The sequence below is a fragment of the Mustela lutreola genome, chromosome 2, assembly GCF_030435805.1.
Source record: "Mustela lutreola isolate mMusLut2 chromosome 2, mMusLut2.pri, whole genome shotgun sequence".
In the NCBI taxonomy this organism is placed as follows: Eukaryota; Metazoa; Chordata; class Mammalia; order Carnivora; family Mustelidae; genus Mustela; species Mustela lutreola.
Genome location: NC_081291.1, coordinates 134,510,644 through 134,533,914, shown reverse-complemented (window position 1 = coordinate 134,533,914; position 23,271 = coordinate 134,510,644). Strand labels below are relative to the sequence as shown.

The window sequence follows — 23,271 nt, the reverse complement described above, 5'->3', positions numbered from 1 at the left end:
TCGCTAGAAAGTATGAATAAAGTGAAGTAATATTGCTGGGGGAGAGGCAGTTGGGCCTGAATGGGTCAAGGAAAGTAATAGAAAGAGACTGACGTACACTTAGGGCTTATAGGGTATGCAGCACTTCCTTAGGAACGTTTTCAGATGTAGGTAGTTCGAACAAAGGGAAATGGAGGAGCAGATTTGTTTTGGAAAATGGATTTCGGGTATGTTGGAAATAACTAAAGATGTAGTTGGACAGAGAGTCTTAGATCAGGCATGATCTAGTGGTTTATCCTAAGGAGTATGGGGTTTACTTAAACACAGGCCATGCAAATTATAAACATGTCCAGAATAGAACAGTTGAATTACACATTCTGTAATAAACTTATTCCATTTCCTGAGCTGCCCCATCTCACTGCACCATGGTACATTGAGTGAATCTAGCCAAAATCTTAGTCATTCTGAAGTCTTTCTATTCCTTCACACCCTATGTATCAGAATATTAAAAAGTTTTGATTTCACTTTCAAAGCATATTCCATCTTCTTATCTGAACCTTCACCCTTATTTTTCACTTTTAAGCCACAGTCATTTCCTTTTGGGACTATTATAATAGCCTCCATATTGATTTTCCTGCTTCTGTATGCTCTACCTTTCCTGGAAATCTATTTGTCACACAACAGAATGATCTTTTAAAATCTGAATCAGATCATATCATTCTTCTTATTACTCCCCTAATAGCTCCCCATGATATAATTTAAAATAAAATGCAAAGTCCTTGGGGTGCCTGGGTGGCTCAGTGGGTTAAAGCCTCTGCCTTCGGCTCAGGTCATGATCCCAGGGTCCTGGGATCGAGCCCCACATCAGGCTCTCTGCTCAGCAGGGAGCCTGCTTCCTCTTCTCTCTCTCTCTCTGCCTGCCTCTCTGCCTACTTGTGATCTCTGTCTGTCAAATAAATAAATAAAATCTTGAAAAAAAAAATAAAATGCAAAGTCCTAATGCTCTTAGGAAACCCTACATGGTTCAATTTGATCTCCTGTGACTCGTGCTCTCTTTTTAAAACTCACTCTCTTTTCATTAAACACAATAAGCTTATTTTTGCCTTGGGGTTTTAGCACTAGCCTAGAATGTTCTATCTCAGGTATCTCTCAGCTATTTTCATTTCAGATTTAGGTATCACTGACTCAGGGGACCATTTTGACCATGCAACCCAAGTCAACCTCCAGATGTTCCTTATTAGTGCTCTTCTATGTAAAACCTTCTGAGTGTTTGGAAATGAGAATAAAGAAACTGCAACAGGATGTAAAACAATGTACTTTTTTCTTTATCAAGAAAGTTGTGTAACAAAAAAATGTCAATTAGATTTTTTAGACTAATTCCACATTCACACATAAAAGTTACCCCTCCTTTATATTTTGTGTGTAAGAGTATTACTTGCTTCGGTTTTAGCAAATACAGCCAGTATGGTAGAAATTCTAAGAAGAAGTAGTTTTATCTTGATCAGAAAACAGACCCCATGGGGGTATGCCTGGGTGGCTCAGGCCACCCAGGTTGGTTAAGGAATGGACACTTAATTTAATCGCAGGTCATGATTTCAGTGTTGTAAGATCAAATTCTGTGCTGGATGTGAAGCCTGCTTAAGATTCTCTACTTCTGCTCTCTCTCTTTCTTTAAAAAAAAAAAAGGTGATGGGCTGAAAGAGAACCTCTCTGGGCATGTATTCTGACTTTTTCCCTTTGCTACCCTCTTATTTCTTATCAGCAGAAAACAGGAGGAAGGGAGTGCATATGCATAATGCGAGTATCAAAGAAGTTCTGTCTTATGATACCAAAATGTTGGTGCTACTTTTTCTTTTTCTTGTGAGAGAAACAGGAAACTGCATGGGGCTGACAGGTCTTCCCAACCATTTTTATCTATTCTAACAGCAGAGGATATAGATACATTCTGATATTGATTGAAGGAAACTGTAAGTGCCCATTTAAACATTGCATTATGGAAATTAAAAACTATAAATTGTATTTTTATTTAAGAAGTTTATTGGCTTTTTTTTTTTTTTTTCCTGTAAAAGAATCAATACCTTGGTTGAGATTCTAGTGTTCTGTGCCACAGATCATGCAAGAGTCATTCTGGCATGGAAATGTTAAAGGTAGTTGTTACTGAGTATTCGTAGATATTGAGAAACTTTAGTAAATCTCTTGCCAAAGGTGGATTTTTTTTTTTTAAGACCCTATTTATTTATTTAACAGAGAGAGACACAGCGAGAGAGGAAATACAAGCAGGGGTAGTAGGAGAGGGAGAAGCAGGCTTCCTGCCAAGCAGTGAGCCCAGTGTGGGCCTCAGTCCCAGGACCCTGCGATCATGACTTCAGCGGAAGGCAGACACTTAACAACTGAGCCACCCAGGTGCCTCCAAATGTAGAATTTTGAATAACACTACTTTCAAGGGTCCTCCAGGATTAGTCTGCAGCAAAACAACGCTCTAAGTAGTTGAAGGCATTAACAGATCGGATGGGATTATTTAACATCTTCTGTTATATTGCTGAACAATGCCTGCCAAAAACAACAGTATGGGTATTTAATTGTGGTTGCATTTTCTTCCATGACAATAATTAAACGACAGGTTAGGCTATCTTTTTAAAAGTACATGTTATTATTTTCTTTGAGTAGATAATATATGCACATGCTGCAAGGTATAAAAGGCATTCAAAGATAGAACATACAAACTAATTCTCAGTCCCACATTTTTATCACAGCCAGCTAGTTCCTTCCTCAGAGGCATTAACTGTAACTTTGCCTAGATGTGTTTCCAGAGACAACCTAATGTACATACAGGCAGACATCCCATGCATATTGGCTTTGATTTCTTTCAATTAAAAAAATCTTGGAGGGGCACGGTGTGGCTCAGTCATTTGGGTGTTTGCCTTTGGTTTGGGTAGTGATTCAGGTATCCTGGGATTGAGCCCTGCTTTGGGCTCCCTTCTCAACGGGGAGTCTGCTTCTCTTTCTCCCTCTGCCCCTCGCCCTACTTGTGCTCTCTCTCTCAAAAAAACAAATAAAATCCTAAAAAAAAAAAAAATGGATATTTTTCCATATTCACAAATAAAAAGTTACACCTCTGAATGCTTCTTGGTATTCCACCTTATGGATAAACCAAATTAGCTTTGATACTTTCTTGTTATTGGGTATTTAAGTTTTGTTCTTATCCACCTAATAAGAAATTTTTTTTTTTAAGCCTTGTAGAATTCCTAGCATATGTGTACCATTCTTCTTCTTCTCCTGAGAAATACTGTCCTTTCTTAGTTTACACACAAAGGTTGTATTTAACAAACTACTTCTTGAATTACATTAATTTTCCTTTTTCTTCTACTTCAGCTCTCAAGCTTAGCAAGATGATTGTGTTAAATTTCCTTTATAATTTTTTCCTACCAACCTTTTTTTTTTTTTAATAAAACTCTTATTTACTTTTATTTCACTTACTTTTCAATCCCATCATGTTTTCTTTGTGTCTCAGCTGGGATAATTCTTTTCTGTGTTGCTTCTAATATGGGCTTTATACCTGAGATTTTATTTTTTCCTCTTCTTTCCTGTGTTTTGCTAACTTATATGCTATCTTTCTCTATTATCTACACATCTGTCCTGGATTCTTGTATTGCTGCTTTGAACTATAGATCATGTCATTTTTTGATTCATTATTAAGATTTTTTTAAAATTTAACAGCAATATACTTGATCACAATTTTTATCTGCTCCATGAAATCGTTTTATTCCCTAGTGGGTTTTTGGTTTTTGTTGTTGTTGTTGTTTTTGTTCGCTTTCCCACTTTCTTCCCTCTTATTCTAACATTTTTCTGTAAATGCTGTGCTGATTTCTTCAGTGAGTTCAGTTCTGGGACCAACAATTTACAGAAATTTTATCTGAGGCAGGAGTTCTTCTTAGGACATTATATTAGAGCAACATTTCCTTAATCATTGAAATAAATTACTATATTCCAAATAAATTTTGATATTTAATGATGACATTTAAAATCTCTTGGCTTAATTGGCCTCCCATGTTCATCTTGGCTTTTATAAACAAATATTTTCATAAAATACTGAAAAGAAGCAGCATAGGATGAATTTAATATGTTTGGCCAACAAGAGTTGATTTATTCTAACTCTAGGTTAGCAGCACCAAACTTCTTGACTCTTAATTGAAAAAGACACCTCAATGAAAAATACTGGGGAGTCTTTAAATGCTACTGAACACATAAGCATATTATGTCTTGTATTCTGAGAGCTATGGAGCCTATCACAAAGAAATAAAATCATTAGTAGAGGTGCTACTCAAACTGAAAATTGCAGCGTTGTGATTCAGTAAAAATAATTTTATATTCTTATCTGATGGTGTTGATATTCATTTTTTAATAGAACAATTAATAAATATTTTGATCACCAGCTGATCACTATGTGCACATTATTGAACTTTTCTCAAGCGAAATGTCTCCTTGAGATTGTGATGAAAGGTTTTGACACACTCATCTCCCTGTAGTTTTTGAGGATATATCTTTTCTCTTCTTTTTCCAGCATAGGAAATTCTGCACTGGTGTCACACAGAATTCCAACATAAACCATTACACTTTCAGGATTTTAAAAATCTTTACCACTCTAGGTCAGCACCATTTGGATTCTATCATTTAAACTAATCATGTTTCAAATACTGAAAACTGAACCAGGCAAAGAATTAACAGACCTCTGAAGGAAAATCTTGGCAGATCCCAAGCCATGGAAGGCTAAAATAATGCAAACAAAACAAACAAGTAAAATGAAAAATAAATTGGAATGGGAGATTACTAAAGCAATTTTCTGTCTATCACACCTATTTTGGAGAATAAACTCTCTGGAATCCAGATAAATATCTTTTTTGCAGTAGGGCTCTCCACTGGAATTTCTTGGGCCCTATCAGATGTCAGATTTCCATACTGGTAAGTTAAAGTTATCTTAAATATAATATGACTCTTCTTCCTTTGTCTGTGTCTGAAGGGTTAAACCAAGAATACCTATCTATTTCTGACAAACTTTATCTCAGCATTTATATCACATAATATTGTGTTAGCATAAACTTACGGAAAAATAATTCATCTAAAGATGTCTACATCTAAAAATAACCTGCTTTTGAAATCCTGTTAGTAAGGAAATCAATTTTAGAATATTTATGAATATAAAAAAATCTGTTTTTAAAAGACTAAAGGGATTTTTTTTGCATTTATTAAATTATAACAATAAATCATGAAAAAATAAAAACTATGTGGGATGCAATACAAAAGTTATAAAATTTAATGAAAATAATGGTGGTAATAAAAATAATGGATTACCTACAGAACTTAAATCTGGGAGAAGGAACAAACACTGGATGAAAATGTCTTGAATCAGAGTTTATTTCTGAGGAGAGGAATCAAGAAAAATGAACATGAGTCCACAGTGGGACAGATCAGATAATCAGATTCATGTATAACATACTATGGAGGAGAGGCCAGAGTGCACAGAGTACAACTCACAAGGACATGTATCGGATAAAGACAGATTTCAACTAGCAGATTGAAATGCCTTTGAAAACCTAGGGGAAATTACGTTAGATAAATAGTATTTAGATATACCGTGGTGAAATTTTATGTGTATGTATTTGTTTCCTATGGCTGCTGTAGCCTCTTAACACTGATCCGATGGTTTAAACAATGGAAATGTATTCTTTTGTAGTTCAAGAAATAGAAAATTTGAGATCAGTTTGACTGTGTTGAAACCAAGGTGACAGCAAGGCCACCTTCCTTCCATAAGCTCCAGTAAAGAACTCATTCTTTGTCTCTTCTAGCTTCTGGTGAGTCTTGGCATTTTTTGGTTTATGGCTGAATCACTCCAGTCTCTCTTCTCTGTGGCCACACTGCCTTCTCCTCTTTTTCTTTCTTTCTTTCTTTTCTTTTCTTTTTTTTTTTTTTTAAGATTTTATTTATTTATTAGAGGGAGACAGAGAGCATGCAGAGAGAGCGTGAGAGGGAAAAACAGACTCCCTACTGAGTAGAGAGCCTGAGATCATGACCTGAGCTGAAGGCAGAGGATTGACTGAACCACCCAGGTGCCCCCCTTCTCCTTCTTTGTGTCAACTTCCCTCTACCTCTTTCTTACAAGGATACATGTGATTGCATTTAGTGCCCTCCTGGATTGCCCATTCTCTCTCCCCCTCCAGATCTTCAACTTAATTATTTTTGCAAAATTCCTTCATACAATATAAGGCAACATTTATAAATTCCAGGGGTTAGGAAGGGATGTATTTTGGGGGGATATTACTCAGCCTGTGATTTATATGTATGTATGCATGCATATATAAATCTTGCAAGCATCCAACCACAAGATACAGATTACATGCATGGAAATAAAATTCTAATTGTCCTTAGAGTATTATTCTGTAAAGAATGCTATGGAGTTGAGAAAAAAAAATTTTTGAATAGTCCTATTACAAATTCAACCAAATATTCATTTATTTGCAAAGGCAACCAAAAGATTTTCTCAGTTATAGAAAGTCTCGGTTTAGTTTTCTTGAAGAACATTTTTGTTGAATTACAGATGGATGGGAGATGACTCAAGGTTAGAAAGTTAAAAAGAGCGAAGTTTTTTATAAAAGTCTGGCAGTAAGCACTATAGCTCAACAGAGACATAAACATCAAATTATAGTCTCCATGCTGGAGTGCTGCTCGCTCAGGCTAGATTTACACTCCATCTCTGGGTAGCCTCCTTCAGCACTGTGACTTTGCATACCATCTGCATGGTGGAGACCACCTGATTTGTATTTTGAATCTAGCCACCTTCCCTCAAGTCTCCTCTCACTTAACAATGTTTTCTCTCTTTCTTAGATACCTGATAGGCAGCTGAAAGTTAACATACCCTGAACCAAACTCTTTTTTCTCTGTTTAGATCTGCTGAGCCTATAGCTTTCCTTGTCTCAGAATATGAAATCCATTTAACTATTTAGCCAGAAAATCTTGTATTTGTTGCTTATTCCTCCCTGTCTTCCGGCAAATCCTTTTGGCTATTGCCTAACGCTCTAAGAACCATGGCACCTCTCATTCCTCTACAGTTTGGACCTAGCTGGAGCTATTCTCCTCTCGTGCCTTGAGTAGATCAACAGTCCGGTCTGCACCCACTCTTGCCTTCTCATAGTCTAGCCTCCAAGGAACCAGAGTGATCTTCTAAATGAAAGTATGATCATGACTATGTTATGTATCTGCTCAGAGCTCTGCAATGGTTTCCAATCCGCCCCTCTCATTACCTGGCTTATCTCCTACCACCCTCTCATTTCCTCCAGCAGCTTAGGCTTCCTGGCTGCTGTCTCAACACAGAATTTAGGAGGAAGTACACCCGGAACCTTGTCATTATCCCCTCTGAATTGTTCTTCCCCCCATACTTGCGTGGCTGTGTGTCTCACCTCCTTCAGGGTTGCCTCACACATCCTCTGTTGTCCTGGCCCCACCATCAATTACTATTTCCTTACTCAGCTGTAATTTATTCCTGGTTCTGACATTATGCAGTTGCTATTTATTTATTGCTTCACCATGTATTTCACACCACTTAATGTGGGCTTCATGAAAGCATAGGGTTTTTCTGTTTTGATCATTGCTTTATCCCCCAGCCCTGAAAGTATATCTGACAGGTAATAATAATAGCTGTCAATAGTTTTGAATAAACACACTAAATGAATAAATAGTGAGTAAAAATGTATCCTGATATATCCTGAGGCACCTTTAAAAAATATGTGTGTCATGTAATCATATATATGTTTTTTATATATGTAATATATAAATATTCATGAATATGTGCATATGAAGTTATACCAGAAGAGAAAAAGATTATCTTTGGTCAGTATGATTATAGCTTTTCTTTTTTACTCTTTCATATGTTCTAAGATTTTTTTTCAATAACATATATTTTTAAAATTAGGACTTATACGATTAATATTTTTTTACAGATGAATAAGATAGAAAAAGAGAGGATAATTAATTGAGATATGGATATGCAATCATTAAACTGTTTTTAAGATAAAAATACCTGCCTTTTTATATGGCAGAGTCCTCCTCTGAAGCTACCTTTAAAATTTGTTCAGTAGGAGTACTTTAAAGGGGAAAATATCCCAAAACATTCCTCCATGGAATTTCCTTACTTGAATCCAAGCCAGACTCACTTAAATTGGTGATGATGATGGTAATACGTTGCATGAGGACATTAATATGTAATAATTAAAACTTTGTTCTTTCAAGAGATAGTGTAAAAGGGTTAAAAGATGATTAAAAGACATCAGAGAAAAAGAATATTTTTCAAGTAATGAAAAATGTATATAGAATAGTGGAATTTCATATAGCAGTACCAACCAATGATCAAGAAGCTTAAGTGTTCTGGAATTTGATGCATTCCTTGGTAGCCTTCAATCTACTCTAACATACATAAATTTTTGTCTCTGCAACTGACTGCAATACCAGGTAAACACAGAGAAGACATGGTAGCCATTCTCTGCCTTTGAAAGCTCCAGAAATCTTGAAGAAGGAATGGTGTCCTATTTAAATTCTAACTTAATATTTTGCACATGACTTCAAAGGGACAACTCCAAGGGAGATTATTAAAATTTTATCTTTCATGATTATGTGAAAATGTTAATTCACTTAACCAAAGAGAATATTATACACACATTTGGTTTAAAATTGAAATGCCACAGCAGATGTTAGCATTTGAGTTTTTCACTCACTTATTACCTTGCACAAAGATAGTAACTTCAAAATTAGCATATTACAATGTTGTAAAACAAAGATAACACATTTCAGCTAAAGAAAACCAAGGAAATATCTTTAAGAACAGTGGGAGAAGAAGACTCCTTTTGGACTAAAAATGTTGTTCTGTACCTGGGACTAAAGGCTCATTTCTGTTGATGGTGAAAAACAAAAGCTACATCAAATTTTGTTCCTCTCAAAACTCGTATCTTTCTAGCAACATTTAAAAAAAAAAATAATATGAGATTACAATACAAAATTACATGTAGTACCTTTAAAGGAGTCCTTGCAAGGGAAGATTCCTGAAGTTTATGTTATATTAGCTTCATGATATGTCTTTCTCTATGAAAATGTTGTTTGTTATCTGTTCCTAAAAGCCTGAGTGTAATGGAAATTTGCATTACAGATGTGAATGTAATCCTTTATATCACAAGTGACTTCTAGACCACAGCACAAAGATCTTTAGTTATTCTTTTACTTTCATGAAGGAAAAGAAAAGAGGAAAGGAGAGAAGAAAAAAAAAAGGAAAAGAAAGAAATCCTATATGCAAAATAGGAGAATCCATTTCTTCATGGCCATCCTAAGAGAAAAACAGTATGACCATGAAAACTTAAATTTGACATAAAAGGAAAGAAAAATAACAGAAAATTAAGAAATATGCCCAAAACTTGACATTAACACAGGAATGCAAATTATTATCTGTGTAAAGTCTAGAGGAGAAAATCACCGAAAAGTAGGTGTTCAACACCTCATGAAATCAAGTTATGCTACCCTCTTCATTAGGTTGTCAGGGGTATCAGTCTTTCTGAAGGATATCAGCTATAAGAAAATATTTGTGTTTTCCTGATGTGATCATAAAAAATTGGTAGAAATGGGAGTGTGCCCTAGGCACTTAAAAAAAAAAAAAAGTATTGGATTTTGGTTTAGACTATTAAAGAAAAAAAAAAGTACTGGACAATATATAGCAGGCAAGCAAGACCTTATTCAAGACTACTGCAGGGGCGCCTGGGTGGCTCAGAGGGTTAAGCCTCTGCCTTCGGCTCAGGTCATGATCGCAGGGTCCTGGAATCGAGTCCCACATCGGGCTCTCTGCTCGGCAGGGAGCCTGCTTCCTCCTCTCTCTCTCTCTGCCTGCCTCTCTGCCTGCTTGTGATCTCTGTCTGTCAAATAAATAAATAAAATCTTAAAAAAAAAAAAAAAGACTACTGCAATAGTGGAGAAAGACTGAACTCTTGAAACAAAAGGAAAAGGATTGTTAAGTGCTGAGGTGAGCTGGCAGAAAAGTACAGGGGAACCTTTGGGGAGGGTGGACCCATGGAAGGCATTGAGCACACTGAATTATTCTTGAGTTTGCAATTGTTTTTATCTGTGGTTGGGGCATCTGTGTTTGGCACTTGGCTCTCACTGAAGTTGGAGAGACTGGGAAATGGAGGCACTATGTCTTCTACTGCTTAATTTTAAAGTACTAATTTCCCGGTCCTTCAAAAAGGCATTTCCTAAGAAGCAAAACTGGCAAGAGGCAGGGCAATTTGCATTATTTCAAAAGGGCAGAGGATGAATTTACAACTGCAAGATTTTTCATGTAAATGCTCTAAGAAATAGGAGGTCAGAGGCCTGCAGTCAGGAAGAAATCTGTCTAGAGTTTAGTCAAGGCGAGGGGAACATTAAGTACATCTTGCTCCAAACAGTGACTTTGAATTTATATTTCAAGTTAGATGAGATATAGGGGTCATATTCCTCTGGTCACCACTACCCACATTTGCTAAAATTAGGAGTGGTCATTTTAGATGGGGATGATATACCGATGATGATAGATAGATGATAGAGATCATTTTCTTGGCATATTTATTTTTTAAGTATTTTAGAATGCTTAACATTATTAAATATATTTTCATAGTTTATTCTCCAGAGATATTGTTAATAAGTTTTTTTCTTCTTCTTCTTCTCCCTAACCCGTTAAAGGAAATCAAAACAATTAGAATGGGAGGTCTCACTTCAGAAAAACAAGGTAATACAGTAATTGCCTCCAGCAAAAAGCTTCTGCTGATTCTTCTGAGATGAAAAACAACTCTTAGTACTCACCTGCTTAGTTTAATAATCATTAAGTAATTAATCCTGACAACATTTCTTTATGAATCTGGCAAGAACGAAAACTTACTTGCATTTTTGAGAGTTCAGAAGACCATCAAAACATTCTTACATGAAAAGTACACTAGAAAATGAAAATCAAAGTTTTGATTCCTTATCTTGAATCCAAATTACTGTCATTAGTTATTGTTAAATGAGCCAATTTGGGTTACCTCAGTGCAAACAATTATGTTCTATAATAACCATTATTATACACACCACCATAAAATATTATACGTATTGCATTTACTCATGTTATTTTTCAAACATAGCTCTCCCCACATTCTACATTTTTTTTGGTAAAAATGATGTCTGGTACAGAGGAAGAAATGCATCCCAAATGTTTTCCATAAATTCAGTAATCTCTGTTACAGTTCCTTGTTTAGAGAAAAACTATTCGTTTCTCAGATATCAGTAATAGGTACATTTCTTTGTCACATAAAATTGCAAGTTTTACAGTTATCTGTTTCTCAGTACTAAAAGAATATGAATATCTTCCCTGTTCTTTAGATTAACCGTCTGGAATGGGCCATTGGTTCCTAGCTATTGCTGTATATTGCGACTGGTCAGGAATCATTACTAGGGACACCTGGCTGGTATAGTCCATCGGAAGTCCAACTCCTGGTTTTAGCTCAGATCTTGATCTCAGGGTCATGAGATTGAGCATCGCATGGGGCTCTATACTCCGCTCAGTCTGCTTGGGTTTCTCTCTCCCTCTCCTTCTTACCCTTGCCATGTGTGCTCTCTCTCCCTCTCTAAAATAAATGAGTAAATCTTGAAAGAAGGAAGGAAGGAAGGAAGGAAGGAAGGAAGGAAGGAAGGAAGGAAAGAGAGAGAGAAAGAGAGAGAGGGAAAGGGAACGAATCTGTGGGGGAAAAAAAAAGAGAAAAGAAAAGAAAAAGAAATACTGGTGCCTAGCTCCCACCCTCATATTGTGATTTGATTGGTATTGGGTGGGACATGGATACCATGGATATTGGGATTTTTTTTAATAACTTCTGAGGTGAATCTAATATGTAATGGAATTTAGGAATTATTGACCTAGGACCCATGATTTTTCTTTTTCTCTAGAGAAAGCATTGTCTTTAAATCTGTCAAGACAAACAGTGCTACCATAGAAAAATAAATCAGTGTATTTCAACCCAATAAAATCAGGATCACCTGAGAAACTAAAAAATATTGATGTCTAGACTCTACTCTCACATTCTAGTCCACCTGGTCTGGTGTGTGCAGGCCATAGTTATTGCCAGGGTTTCTAATGTGTAGCTGAGGATGAAGGTTGAAAATCACTGAATTAAGTACCCTATATATCAGTATAAACTTATTTAATAAATTCTATCTATTTGTCTATCTATCCATCTATCTATCTGCAATTTTTTTCCTCATGATCTCTTCTGCCTTAAAACTCTCAAGTACTCAGATTATTTGGATAGAGTCAGTTCGAGGTGAAGGCTTTCTCCTTCTCCTGCTGCTCCTTCTCTCGTCATCCATTTTTCTTTTTTCATGCTTCCTCAGGTCTCCCTCGAGATTCTCACTTCCATTTTGCTCCTGTGTAATGGAACTTAACTGTGCTGTATCTTCTCATTTATTCACTCAGTCAACCAGCACCAGATAGAGTATGGCGGCATTGTGCATACAGTTCCTAGCTGGGAATCCACACACAGATGAATCTCATAATTATCAAGACATTGGCAGTTAATTGCCTTGGAAATTCAGATTTTTTTCACCTTTCAGGATAATCATAAAGGATGAAACTAAGCTATGAAAATGAGCTATGCCTAGAGAAAAAACAGACTTTTTGGTGAAATGAATGAATTTTGTGTTGTGTATTTATGGCTACCTGTGTTATAATTCACCTCTAAAATCACTATGCCACTTCTTAATGACTTATTGTCTCATCAACTGGTAACGCTAATAGTGAGATTTTAGACCAATCATAAAACAGACGAGGTAAGCTGAACTCATGGAAGCTAGGGCCTGAGGAAGGAATTTGCATCTTTCTTTTCCTTTTCTTTCTCACTCTCTTTCTTTCTTTCCCTCTCTCCTTCTTTCCTTCCTTCCTCCCTTCCTTCCTCCCTTCCTTCCTTCACTTTCTTTTCAGAAAAATTGAAATTTTAGATGTTCTTCACATTTGGATATAGTATTAGACTTCTAGCTTGACTATATAAAGCTTTTAACTTTTCTGTCCCCTATAACCTGTAATGCCTTTTCTGCATTTAGACTGACTACATACCTCACTCAGTAGTTGGTCTATTATGTGTCTTTTCAATCAATTTATAAGTAGAACATTTTCTAGTTACGGCAGCTTTTGTCAATGACATGGCAAGGTGACTGTTGTTTTATCAAAATTGGGCTTAATACAATCTATATTATGTTATATGATTTAGTAATAGTTTAATAATTATATATTAATACCTAATAATCTATATTTATGAAATATAGATTATATTTCACTTCAGCGTCTCATGCATGATTAGATGACCATCATATGGCCATCATGTACTTTCCTTTTCTAATACTGATCTCCCATGACTTGCCATGAGTGGGGTTACACCCCAGTAAACCAGTTCTAAGTTGAAAATATTATAGGTCAAAAATGCATTTAATTAAAGCATTTAATTTACTGAACTTCATAGTCTAGCGTAGCCTATCTGAAATGTGCTCAGAACACTTACATTAGCTTACATTTGGGTATAATTGTCGAACAGAAAGTCCACTTTATAATAAAGTATTGAATGTCTCATGTAATTTATTGAATACGGTACTGACAGTGAAAGAATGGCTGTAAGGGTACACAATAGCTGAAAATGGGTAGGTTGTTTATCTTCATGATTGCAGAGCAGATTGGGAGCTGTGGGTCACTGTCACTGTCCAACATCATGAGAGCATCATACCACATAGCACTAGCCTGGGAAAAGATCAAAATTTAAAACCTGAGGTATAGTTTCTACTAAATTCCTATTGCTTTCACACTATTGTGAAGTCAAAAAAAATCCTAAATTGAACCATTGTAAGTCAGGGATTGTCTATACTCCAAGTCCCTGTTATTCCCCTGTCTGGGCCTATTTAATGAATTCTTCAATGTGAACATCTGCTGGACATGAATAGAGTAGTCCTGTATGTATAAGTGTATGTATTTATGCATGTACCTGAGTGTGTATATTTTCAAATCTGGTGTTTACTTTATTCTTCAATAATCTGAAGTTTCCACCAAGATTGAATTGATAAACCATACTGTGGGTTTACTCTGACATTAAGTACATTTAGTTAATATATATATATATATATATATATATATATATATATAAATATATATATATATATCTTATTTTCCTTACCATCCTAATTTTAAAACGAACTCTTTGTAAAGAAAACACCTTTGTTGCCATCAGTAAGGTTACAGACAAAACAGGAAATTTTACTAGCTGTTGAGTTTGTCATCCTTCTTCAGCAATGTCAGAGAGGCTCCATTTATTTGAATATTCTGCTAAACATGACACAGCTGTAATTATGTTAAGATTCATCCATGAAATTTAAATTCTGATTGGCCAGAAATTACTTACCTTGCCTTCATGCTGATAATATTTAGCAGCTAATTTATTTGAAAAATAAAACAAGTTATAATGGTATTTTTTTTGGAGGTATGACTTGTTACCTTAATCCTTCTGCATAGTACATGGATACCAAACCGCAAAGGATAATCGATTTTCAATGAACCCCATAATGCAAAGTTTTATGGAGAGTGCCACAGTGAAAGAAATAATGCTTTCACTTAATAATTGATCAAGCTAAGTGTTGTGATACTGGTTGGACTAATTCCATTTGTTCTATTGCAACCTTAGACATAATTTTCCCTCATACTTTCAATAGATGTCCCTTAAATTTTTACCAGAATTAGGTGATGGCCTCCGTGGCTTTGTGTATGTATGCTAATATCTCCCTATACTCTGCTTTCTGGGAAGGGTTTTATGCCATTTTAGGTTTTAGTGCTTCTGTACTGCTAGTATCTCAGACAACCAAAAGTTCTTTCATCTATGAGCCTGCTGAAAGGCAAATCTCCAAGTGTTTCAAGATACTTATTTCCATCACTTTATGCACAGATTTTTCCCTTGGCTTGGGGTCTCTGAATTAAAATCCTGCACTGAAACTGCCTTTTAAATGGAAATCATAGTAATAGAATCTGTATAGACTCTGTTATACAGTGTTTCCTTGAAAAGACTTAACCTATCTTCATGCAGTTGTGCTGGACACAGTGGATTCAAAATAATTTACTTACAGAACAAACACAGAAGGGTTTATGTGCTGGCTGACAGTTCTCATTGCATTTGGATATAAGCTTCAGAGGACGTCAAGTGTTGTCACAGTAAAATTCAAGAACAAACCAACTGGTTGTCCAAGGTGGGACAAAGTGATCCATGGGATCTTTTCCAAAGACTAAAACTTGTCATTTAAAGCAGGTTACAGGTGTTCTATAAACATAATTATGTTTTCTTAATTGTTGGTCTCATCAAATGTCTTTAAAGGGTCTTTAATGCTGTTGAAGAGGCATCATCCTGTTGTTTTATGTTTCAGAGGGTTCTACATCAAACAGAGGCTCAAATGATTCGGGAAAACATAATGGATCCTGGAAGAATGGCACTGAGACAAAGATGGTGGTATAGAATGGAATGTCTGCTCATTTGGCTATCATTTTTTTTGTCTGTTTTTGTTTGTTCTTCCGTTCATCATAGGCTGAGGGAAGAACTCTAAACCAAAGATTTCCATTTACACAGCACTGAAGTGACTTGATTTGTATAATAAATTCTCTCTCTAATCAGCCAAAGCTGATAAAATGGCCTGAAACTTTGAGTGAGCACGACAGACCATCCTGGATCTAACTATGAACATCCTTATGACCAATGAACAATGGGACATGCTTTAACCAATGGTGTACAGACCTATATATTAAATACTTCGTCCTATCTTTAGTGCTGGATTTCAGTACTTAATTAACATAATCAACATTCACTGCCCTTTTCTGAAACTTAAAATCTCTGACTTCTTCCTGTTAATGAACTACCTGTTTAATTTATTCAACGGATATGTTTGATTGCCATGCCTATTAGTAAATACAGCTTTGTAATTTTTTTTAAATTATAAAAATAGTATCATTTGTCTGAAGAAAGTATAAAATTTCTTTCCTGGAATTAAATAATTTTTCTATTAAAATCCTAATATTTATTTGTCCAAGGCAAGAATTCCCCACCCCAGATCATATATGAGTTCTGACTTAGACTTCTGCTCATCTGCATGTTTTATTTTTCAGTTTCAGGAAGAATAATTTACAGATGTACACCTTTGGGAGAGACTTTGGGAGTGGGGAGGTGAGGGAGGGCCAGAGTTGAAAGAATGAAGAATAGAATAGAATTTGAGGACTCAGAGCATACATATTTTAAAGAATAAAAACGGAAATAATTATATTCATTTATGTTTCGTCTCTTGGGAACAACATTTTGTTTTAGTCATTAGGTGTTTCAAAGTGACCAAGTCTTTTACTTTAAGGTTCTCTCTTGCCTTCAAATAAAAAAAAAAAAGGGGGGAACCAATTATTTTCTATGCTTGTTTCAATATCCCATGTTGACATAAAGTTCATAAATTCTTAAGGGAAATAGTATTATAAATTAGTCTCCAATGTTTCAAGACGTAGCGCCTTTTAAAAAGATATCTTTTTATGAGTGGTAATGAAAATACACAACTAAAAGTAGAATACAGGTATTTTCAAGGAAAAAAAATCTATAAAGTTACTCAGGAAAGAGAGTTTGAAGCTGTAAATCATTTTAATATGCATATAATTAATTGTCAAACTTTATATTGTAAAATTTAATTAAACATGTTCTAGCCATTTGGGTTTTGAAATGCTAGGTACAATACTAAGTGGAAGATGAGAAGAATCGATATTATCCTTCTGGCATTTTTGTTTCAGTTATATAATAGCTTTCTTACTAGGTATGTAAGAGAGCTACTGATATTTTTACCTTGATCTACAGGAAAACGAACATTCTATAAAGGGTAAATCTATTAATTAGAGACCTGCACAGCTTTCTTTCTTGCTAGTATAATCGTTAAATTGATTTTTCCAGTCCATCATGTAATTGTTCCAGCGATAGAATCCTGCTCTCCATTCTCGTTCTGCTTCATCAATGTTTCCTGTAAAACATGGAATAAGTTGTATTAATCTAAATTTTAATCTGTTTACATTAATTGAAAATAATTTTGATTATAGATGCCATTTTCTCCAAGTACACTGCACAATAATTTTTAATATTTCATTATTTATTATCAGCTTCTTTCACTACCTAGAAAGCTTTAAATAAAATTTTACACATTATATGAAAATGCAAGTTATATGTATGTATAAATTGCATATAGCATAAAAATATGAAAATGAATTGATGTATCACATCTAATTACATTATATAACATATCTTTACTTTCATTTCTAAGAAGATATATAGATATTATTATCTTGAACTCCAGCACATAACAGAAATCTCATTAAATGCATCTCATTTACATATGTAATTATATAGCAGACTTATTTCTGATGAAAATATTTATATATATTTATTAATGCCTAAGGGGTAACTCTGTAACTGACACTGCATGTAGATTTTACTCTCACTCTGTATCATATATTTTAATTCCAAACAATGCATAGTCATTAAAAGCAGTTTATGGAAGCTAGTACATGAAAGCAGTTTATTAATTGCTTTGCTAATTAGAAAGATGACTAAGACAATCTCTGCTTTCCAGTAGTTTGCAAAGTGTATGCATGTGTCAGAATAGGGGAGTGTTTATCCCAGAAATATGTGAAGCAGTTAACCAAAAATGGTCTGCGTACTAAATCTATTAGTATTTTACACATTTGTAGTTCTCTTACTTCTTAAACTTTTAGGATGCTGTGCTCTAGTCACTGAATTAAAAAACAAGATCTTATGGAATTTCAGCTATTCTGAAAATGAAGACTTGACAATTTTTAAATATATTCTTTACAGATAGGCATTTTTAAAATTAATTACAACTCTGTAAGATATTAATTTGGAGAAGACAGTTCATGTGATCTCACTACATTATACATGAAAATGTGTCTTTATTTATACTAGTAATGATGGAGCACATTAGTGATTTATTTTTATATATATGAAAATCAAAATATTTAAAACATTTATACAGCTATTAAAATGTCCTCTGTAATTTAGGATATATGTAAGTTTGAAGTGTTCATACTGCTTGGACTTTGGATAACTTTTGGGAATATATACAAAAATGTCCCATTTTCAGAATGGCTTTTAGAAGATCAATGATTGTAATTATTTTGTAAATAATAGAGCTTTTCTAAAAAACATTAGATGTGGAAGACATTAAATATCACATCAAATGATCTACTCATTTAGTATTTTTATAATTAAATGTTTTTTTAAATGTTATGCCAAATAAGGCTCTAAAGTTCAGAAAGAACAAACTTTTGGTATAACAAATAAGTGATAATAATCTACCACTTACTCCATGAATTTTAATACTCAGAGTAAAGGTCTTAGATTCGATTTTCTTTTCGTGTGCATAGAATACCAAATTCATTGACTCATGTAAATGTAAATATATTTCCTTGTGTATCATAATCTAACACTATACAGTTTAGTGAATTGAAATACTTTGTTTTTTAGTGTACAAATGCTTTGTAGACCTGAGTACTTTATTTAATAATAATGAACATTGGTTGAGACAATAAAACATGAAACATTTTATTATTTTCTAATACAATTCAGAACTGAATACACCACAGTGAAAAGATAATAAAAATTTTGAGTCCCATGACATAAATCAAAACCAAACTTAGGTTTTTTCCTTCCCCCTACTTCTCTTCTCCAAATTGGAACACTAAAGTGACTATAGATTTATTATCTGTGAGACGTACATCTATTTGTTTTGTAGTTAACAAGGTACTACACTGTGAAAGAAGGGACATTATATAGTCTATGGAGGCACATGGGTTAAATTCCAAACTGATCACTTACTATATTAGTGACGTAGAAAAAAATTCATAACTTTTGAAACTAGGTTTCCAATGGTAAATGAAGTAGATGATCACTATTTTGCAGTGATACTATGAAGGATAAATTGGCTGGTATGTACATTATGAAATCGAGTTTATACACCTATTGGGAGCTCCACTAATGAATTTATTGCCCTCTTGCAAAAATTTATTCTTAACTTTGCTCCTTATAGAATCCATCTACAGCTAGATCAATACCAGTAGTTCATAAACATACTGACACAACTTTTTCAGGACTTTTGTGATCCTTGATTTGTCCATATTGTTGGCTTATTTGGAAACAAGAAAAAGTCAAGCTTTCTTCCCAACAGAAAGAATAATACTAATTAGGCTACTTTTTGTCTTGTCAATGAAAAAAGAGTGAGAGCAGTATTTCACCAGAATAGAGTCTATGTAATCAAGTTTGAGACACAGAAAGAATACAGGAGAGGTGACTCAACTCAAAATTATTCATGGAGGTAAAATTAGAAGAAAAAATTAATTGGATTTTGAATTGTGCTAATCATTATAATAAAAAATAATTCAAGTACTCTGAGATTTCACTGAAAATCTCTTTTGCTCCCATTACTTGCTTATTTCCCCATGTTACCCAATTAATAAAGTTACCGAGGAATACTAATTCTTGATGTTGCTGATCAGAAACGCATTAGTTGTCCTGTTATGATCCTGAGTGTGGGATGAGAGTGAACCACGACTGCTACTGCGGAATGAACTGCTCTAAACTCAGGCGAGGTTTGGTGAACACTTCGCATACAGGCATACCCATTCCATGGCACTTCACTGTATTGTGCTTTGCAAATACTGCATTTTTTTCAAAGATTTTATTTATTTACTTGACAGACAGAGATCACAAGCAGGCAGAGAGGCAGGCAGAGAGAGAGGAAGGGAAGTAGACTCCCCACTGAGCAGAAAGCCCGATGAGGAGTGGGGCTCGATTCCAGGACCCTGGGGTCATGACCTGAGCCGAAGGCAGAGGCTTAACCCACTGAGCCACCCAGGCATCCCAAATACTGCGTTTTTAATAAATTGAAAGTTGGTGGCCACCCTGCATCAAGTAGATCCTATTCACACAATTTTTTGACAGCGTTTGCTTACGTCATGTCTCTGTGTCACATTTTGGTAATTCTTGCAATATTTCAATCTTTTCATTGTTATCATATTTGAATTGCTGCAACCTCATAATAAAACTTTAAAGGATGAGGAGTTGCTTCCATTGGATGAACAAAGAAAGTGGTTTCTTGAGGTGGAATCTACTCCTTGTGAAGATGCTATGAAGACTGTTGATTTGACAACAGAGAATTTATAATATTATATAAATTCTGTTGATAACATGGCAGTGGGCTTTAAAAGGATTGACCCTAGTTTTGAAGAAGTTCTACTGTAGGTCAAATGCTATGAAACAGTGAAACAGTATCACAGGCTACAGCAAAAATCATTCGTGAAAGGAAGGGTCACTCAATGTGCAAACTTCGTTATTGTCTTATTTGAAGAAATTGCCACAGCCACCTTAGCCTTCAGCAACCATTAGCCCTGATCAGTAGGAGCCATGAACATCCAGGCAAGACCCTCCACCAATAAAAATATTATGACTCAACGAAAGCTCAGATGATGGTTAGCATTTTAGCAATAAAATATCTTTAAATTAAGTGTGTTCCTTATTTTTTTTTTTTTAGGCATAATACAGCTACATACATATTGAACTACAGCATCATGTAAATATAACTTTTTTTTTTTTTTTTTTTTTTTTAGTGAAACATACTAAATAAACCTTTTGTATAGATTGGGCAAGTAAAAAATTTTTGACTCACTATGTTGCAATATTTGCTTTATTGTGGTGGTCTGTAACCAAGCTGCAATATCTTTGATGTATGCTTGTTTTTAAAATGAAACAAATGAAAAACCACTGGATCTAATATTTTTCTGTACTGGGAGGAGTTGGAGGTCAAAGTGGTTTTTTCCTTTAAGTTAATTTATTCTTTCACTTTTAGTGAGAAATACTGATATCTTATTGGTATTGAATGGGTCATTTCTCTATTTCTTTTTCAAACAATTGTGAAATATTGTGCAGTTACATTTTTTAGTGAAAATTTTGAATTTGATAACATTTAAAACAAATATTGCACATTTTATTTCTTGCCGGTGCACACCCTAATATCACAGGCATATGCTGAAGTATAGTCTGAACTTTAAGTGCTAGAATTCCTGTGTTTAAAGAAGTCTTAAGGATCATTTTATTTGAGAACATTTATTGCTTAAATGTAAACTACTTCTCAAGTGGTTCTTATAAATCTCATTGGGTTTCCATCTTGAGTGAGGTAAACATTCCCACCTTTAAGAAACCCAGTCAATAGTTTTCCTCTGAAATTTTCCTTTACACATAGAACTGCTTTTTAAAAAAATGTAACATTTCCATAGGAACTTCAGCAGAGATCATGTGAATAACCCCAATTCTCAAAATATTCAATACTGAAATGTGTGAGGTTTTACACCTTGAAATACACAGAATATGCTAAGAACACGTGTTCTTTTTTTTTTTTTTTTAAGATTTTATTTATTTATTTGACAGAGAGAGATCACAAGTAGGCAGAGAGGCAGGCAGAGAGAGAGGAGGAAGCAGGCTCCCTGCTGAGCAGAGAGCCCAATGCGGGACTCGATCCCAGGACCCTGAGATCATGACCTGAGCTGAAGGCAGCAGCTTAACCCACTGAGCCACCCAGGCGCCCCAGAACATGTGTTCTTAATCTTTTTAATCACCCTACATTATTCATTTGTAAAATCTAAAAAAAAAAAAAAAACTTCAAACTCGTTCTGTTTATTTATTATTATTATTTTTTGTAATAAAGATTTTATTTATTTATTTGTGAGAGACAGAGAGAGAAAGACAGAGGCAGAGGGTGAGGCAGACTCCCCACTGAGCTGGGATCCTGATGCAGGACTTGATCCCAGGACCCTAGGGTCATGGCCTGAGCCTATGATAGGCACTTAAACCATCTGAGCCATTCAAGTGCCCAAACTGTTCTGTTTAAATGTAAAACATTTTTTTTATTATTAATGAGGATGTGTTGATGTTACAACAATTTTATCATGCATTTACTGTACAGTTTTAAAATATATTTAATATAACCTTTTTGGGGTGAGTTATCTGAAAAAATGCTGAAGGCTAAAATTATGTTTTTAAGGTACTTTGGAACAATCCCAGAGCACAGTACTAATCCAGAGCAAGGCCTACTATTTCCATACAGCTCAGCATTGCTCAAAGTAGAAAGGAGTTCGGCACTGCCTAGAAGGAGTGGCAGCTAGCCAAAAACTTGGGAGCTTGTTTGTTCAACCCGCTTTATGGCGGCTGAGTATTTAGAGATAGGGATTTTGAAGTATATCTTCAAAAATTGCTGATACTTAAATTTTAATCTATCCGCTAATAAATTGCAACAGACCACAGCAGCTTGAACCAGAAAAAGTAGTTTGGCTTGTAATAAATTGGTCATTTAAAATCCTCCCCACCCCTTTTCATTGCCCCTCAGTTATGACCTTCTCATTTAAAAATATTTTAAGTAAAGATTAAAAACATGTATTCTGGGTTATGTTAAATGGTACCTCTTTTGGTCTCTTGGCAGATGAAGCAGGTTACCTCATTGTTATGCACACCCAGAGAACACAAGGACAGCACTGTAGCTTTGCCAAGGGATGCAGAAACCCATCTCTGGATATATATTATGTCACAGAACATTTGGTAATACACAGAGCACTGGTATATCAGAAACATCTCCCAAACAGATGGAGTACATAATTATAATTTTGGTGAGTAATGTCTGATAATTAAAAAGCATATTAAACAATCAAATACAGCTCTGAGATGCCCATGTTTGCCTGAAACTAACCCCCAACCTCTCTAAACAGGAAACTACAGCATTTACTCTATTGTAATATCTAACATGGCCCCCAAATTACAGAGTATTATGATGAACAGAGTGGTAAAGTCTAAGGAAACCGGGCAGCAATATATCTGATGGCTGAAAGTCAATTACTTTTACTTGCAAAGTCAAGGCCTGAGGAGTCAGATGGGTTAGAAACAGCTGGGCATTTTAAAACTGGCAAGTGAATGAGATATGTATGTCATTTTCCTCACAGTGGAGGTGATCACTCAAGCTGATCCTTCAAGTTAATTTAAATATTTTCTTACTAATGAATTTTGAAATAACACTATAATTGGAACCAATTTTCCTAGATTTCCTTATATAAGCTTACGGAATCCCTTCCTTAAGATTAGTTAACTAAATTAGTTTATTGTA

The 23,271-nt window shown here is 34.9% G+C and overlaps 1 protein-coding gene across 1 annotated transcript in view; it reads right to left on the bottom strand.

Moving 5' to 3' along the window:
• Positions 1-16,159: 16,159 nt before the first annotated feature.
• Positions 16,160-23,271, bottom strand: part of BCHE (butyrylcholinesterase) — a 58,992-nt gene continuing 51,880 nt past the window's right edge. The window contains exon 4 of the mRNA XM_059163583.1: positions 16,160-17,076. Coding sequence (XP_059019566.1) covers positions 16,952-17,076 — 125 coding nt within the window. The 3' untranslated portion in view covers positions 16,160-16,951. The remainder of the gene's footprint in view (positions 17,077-23,271) is intronic.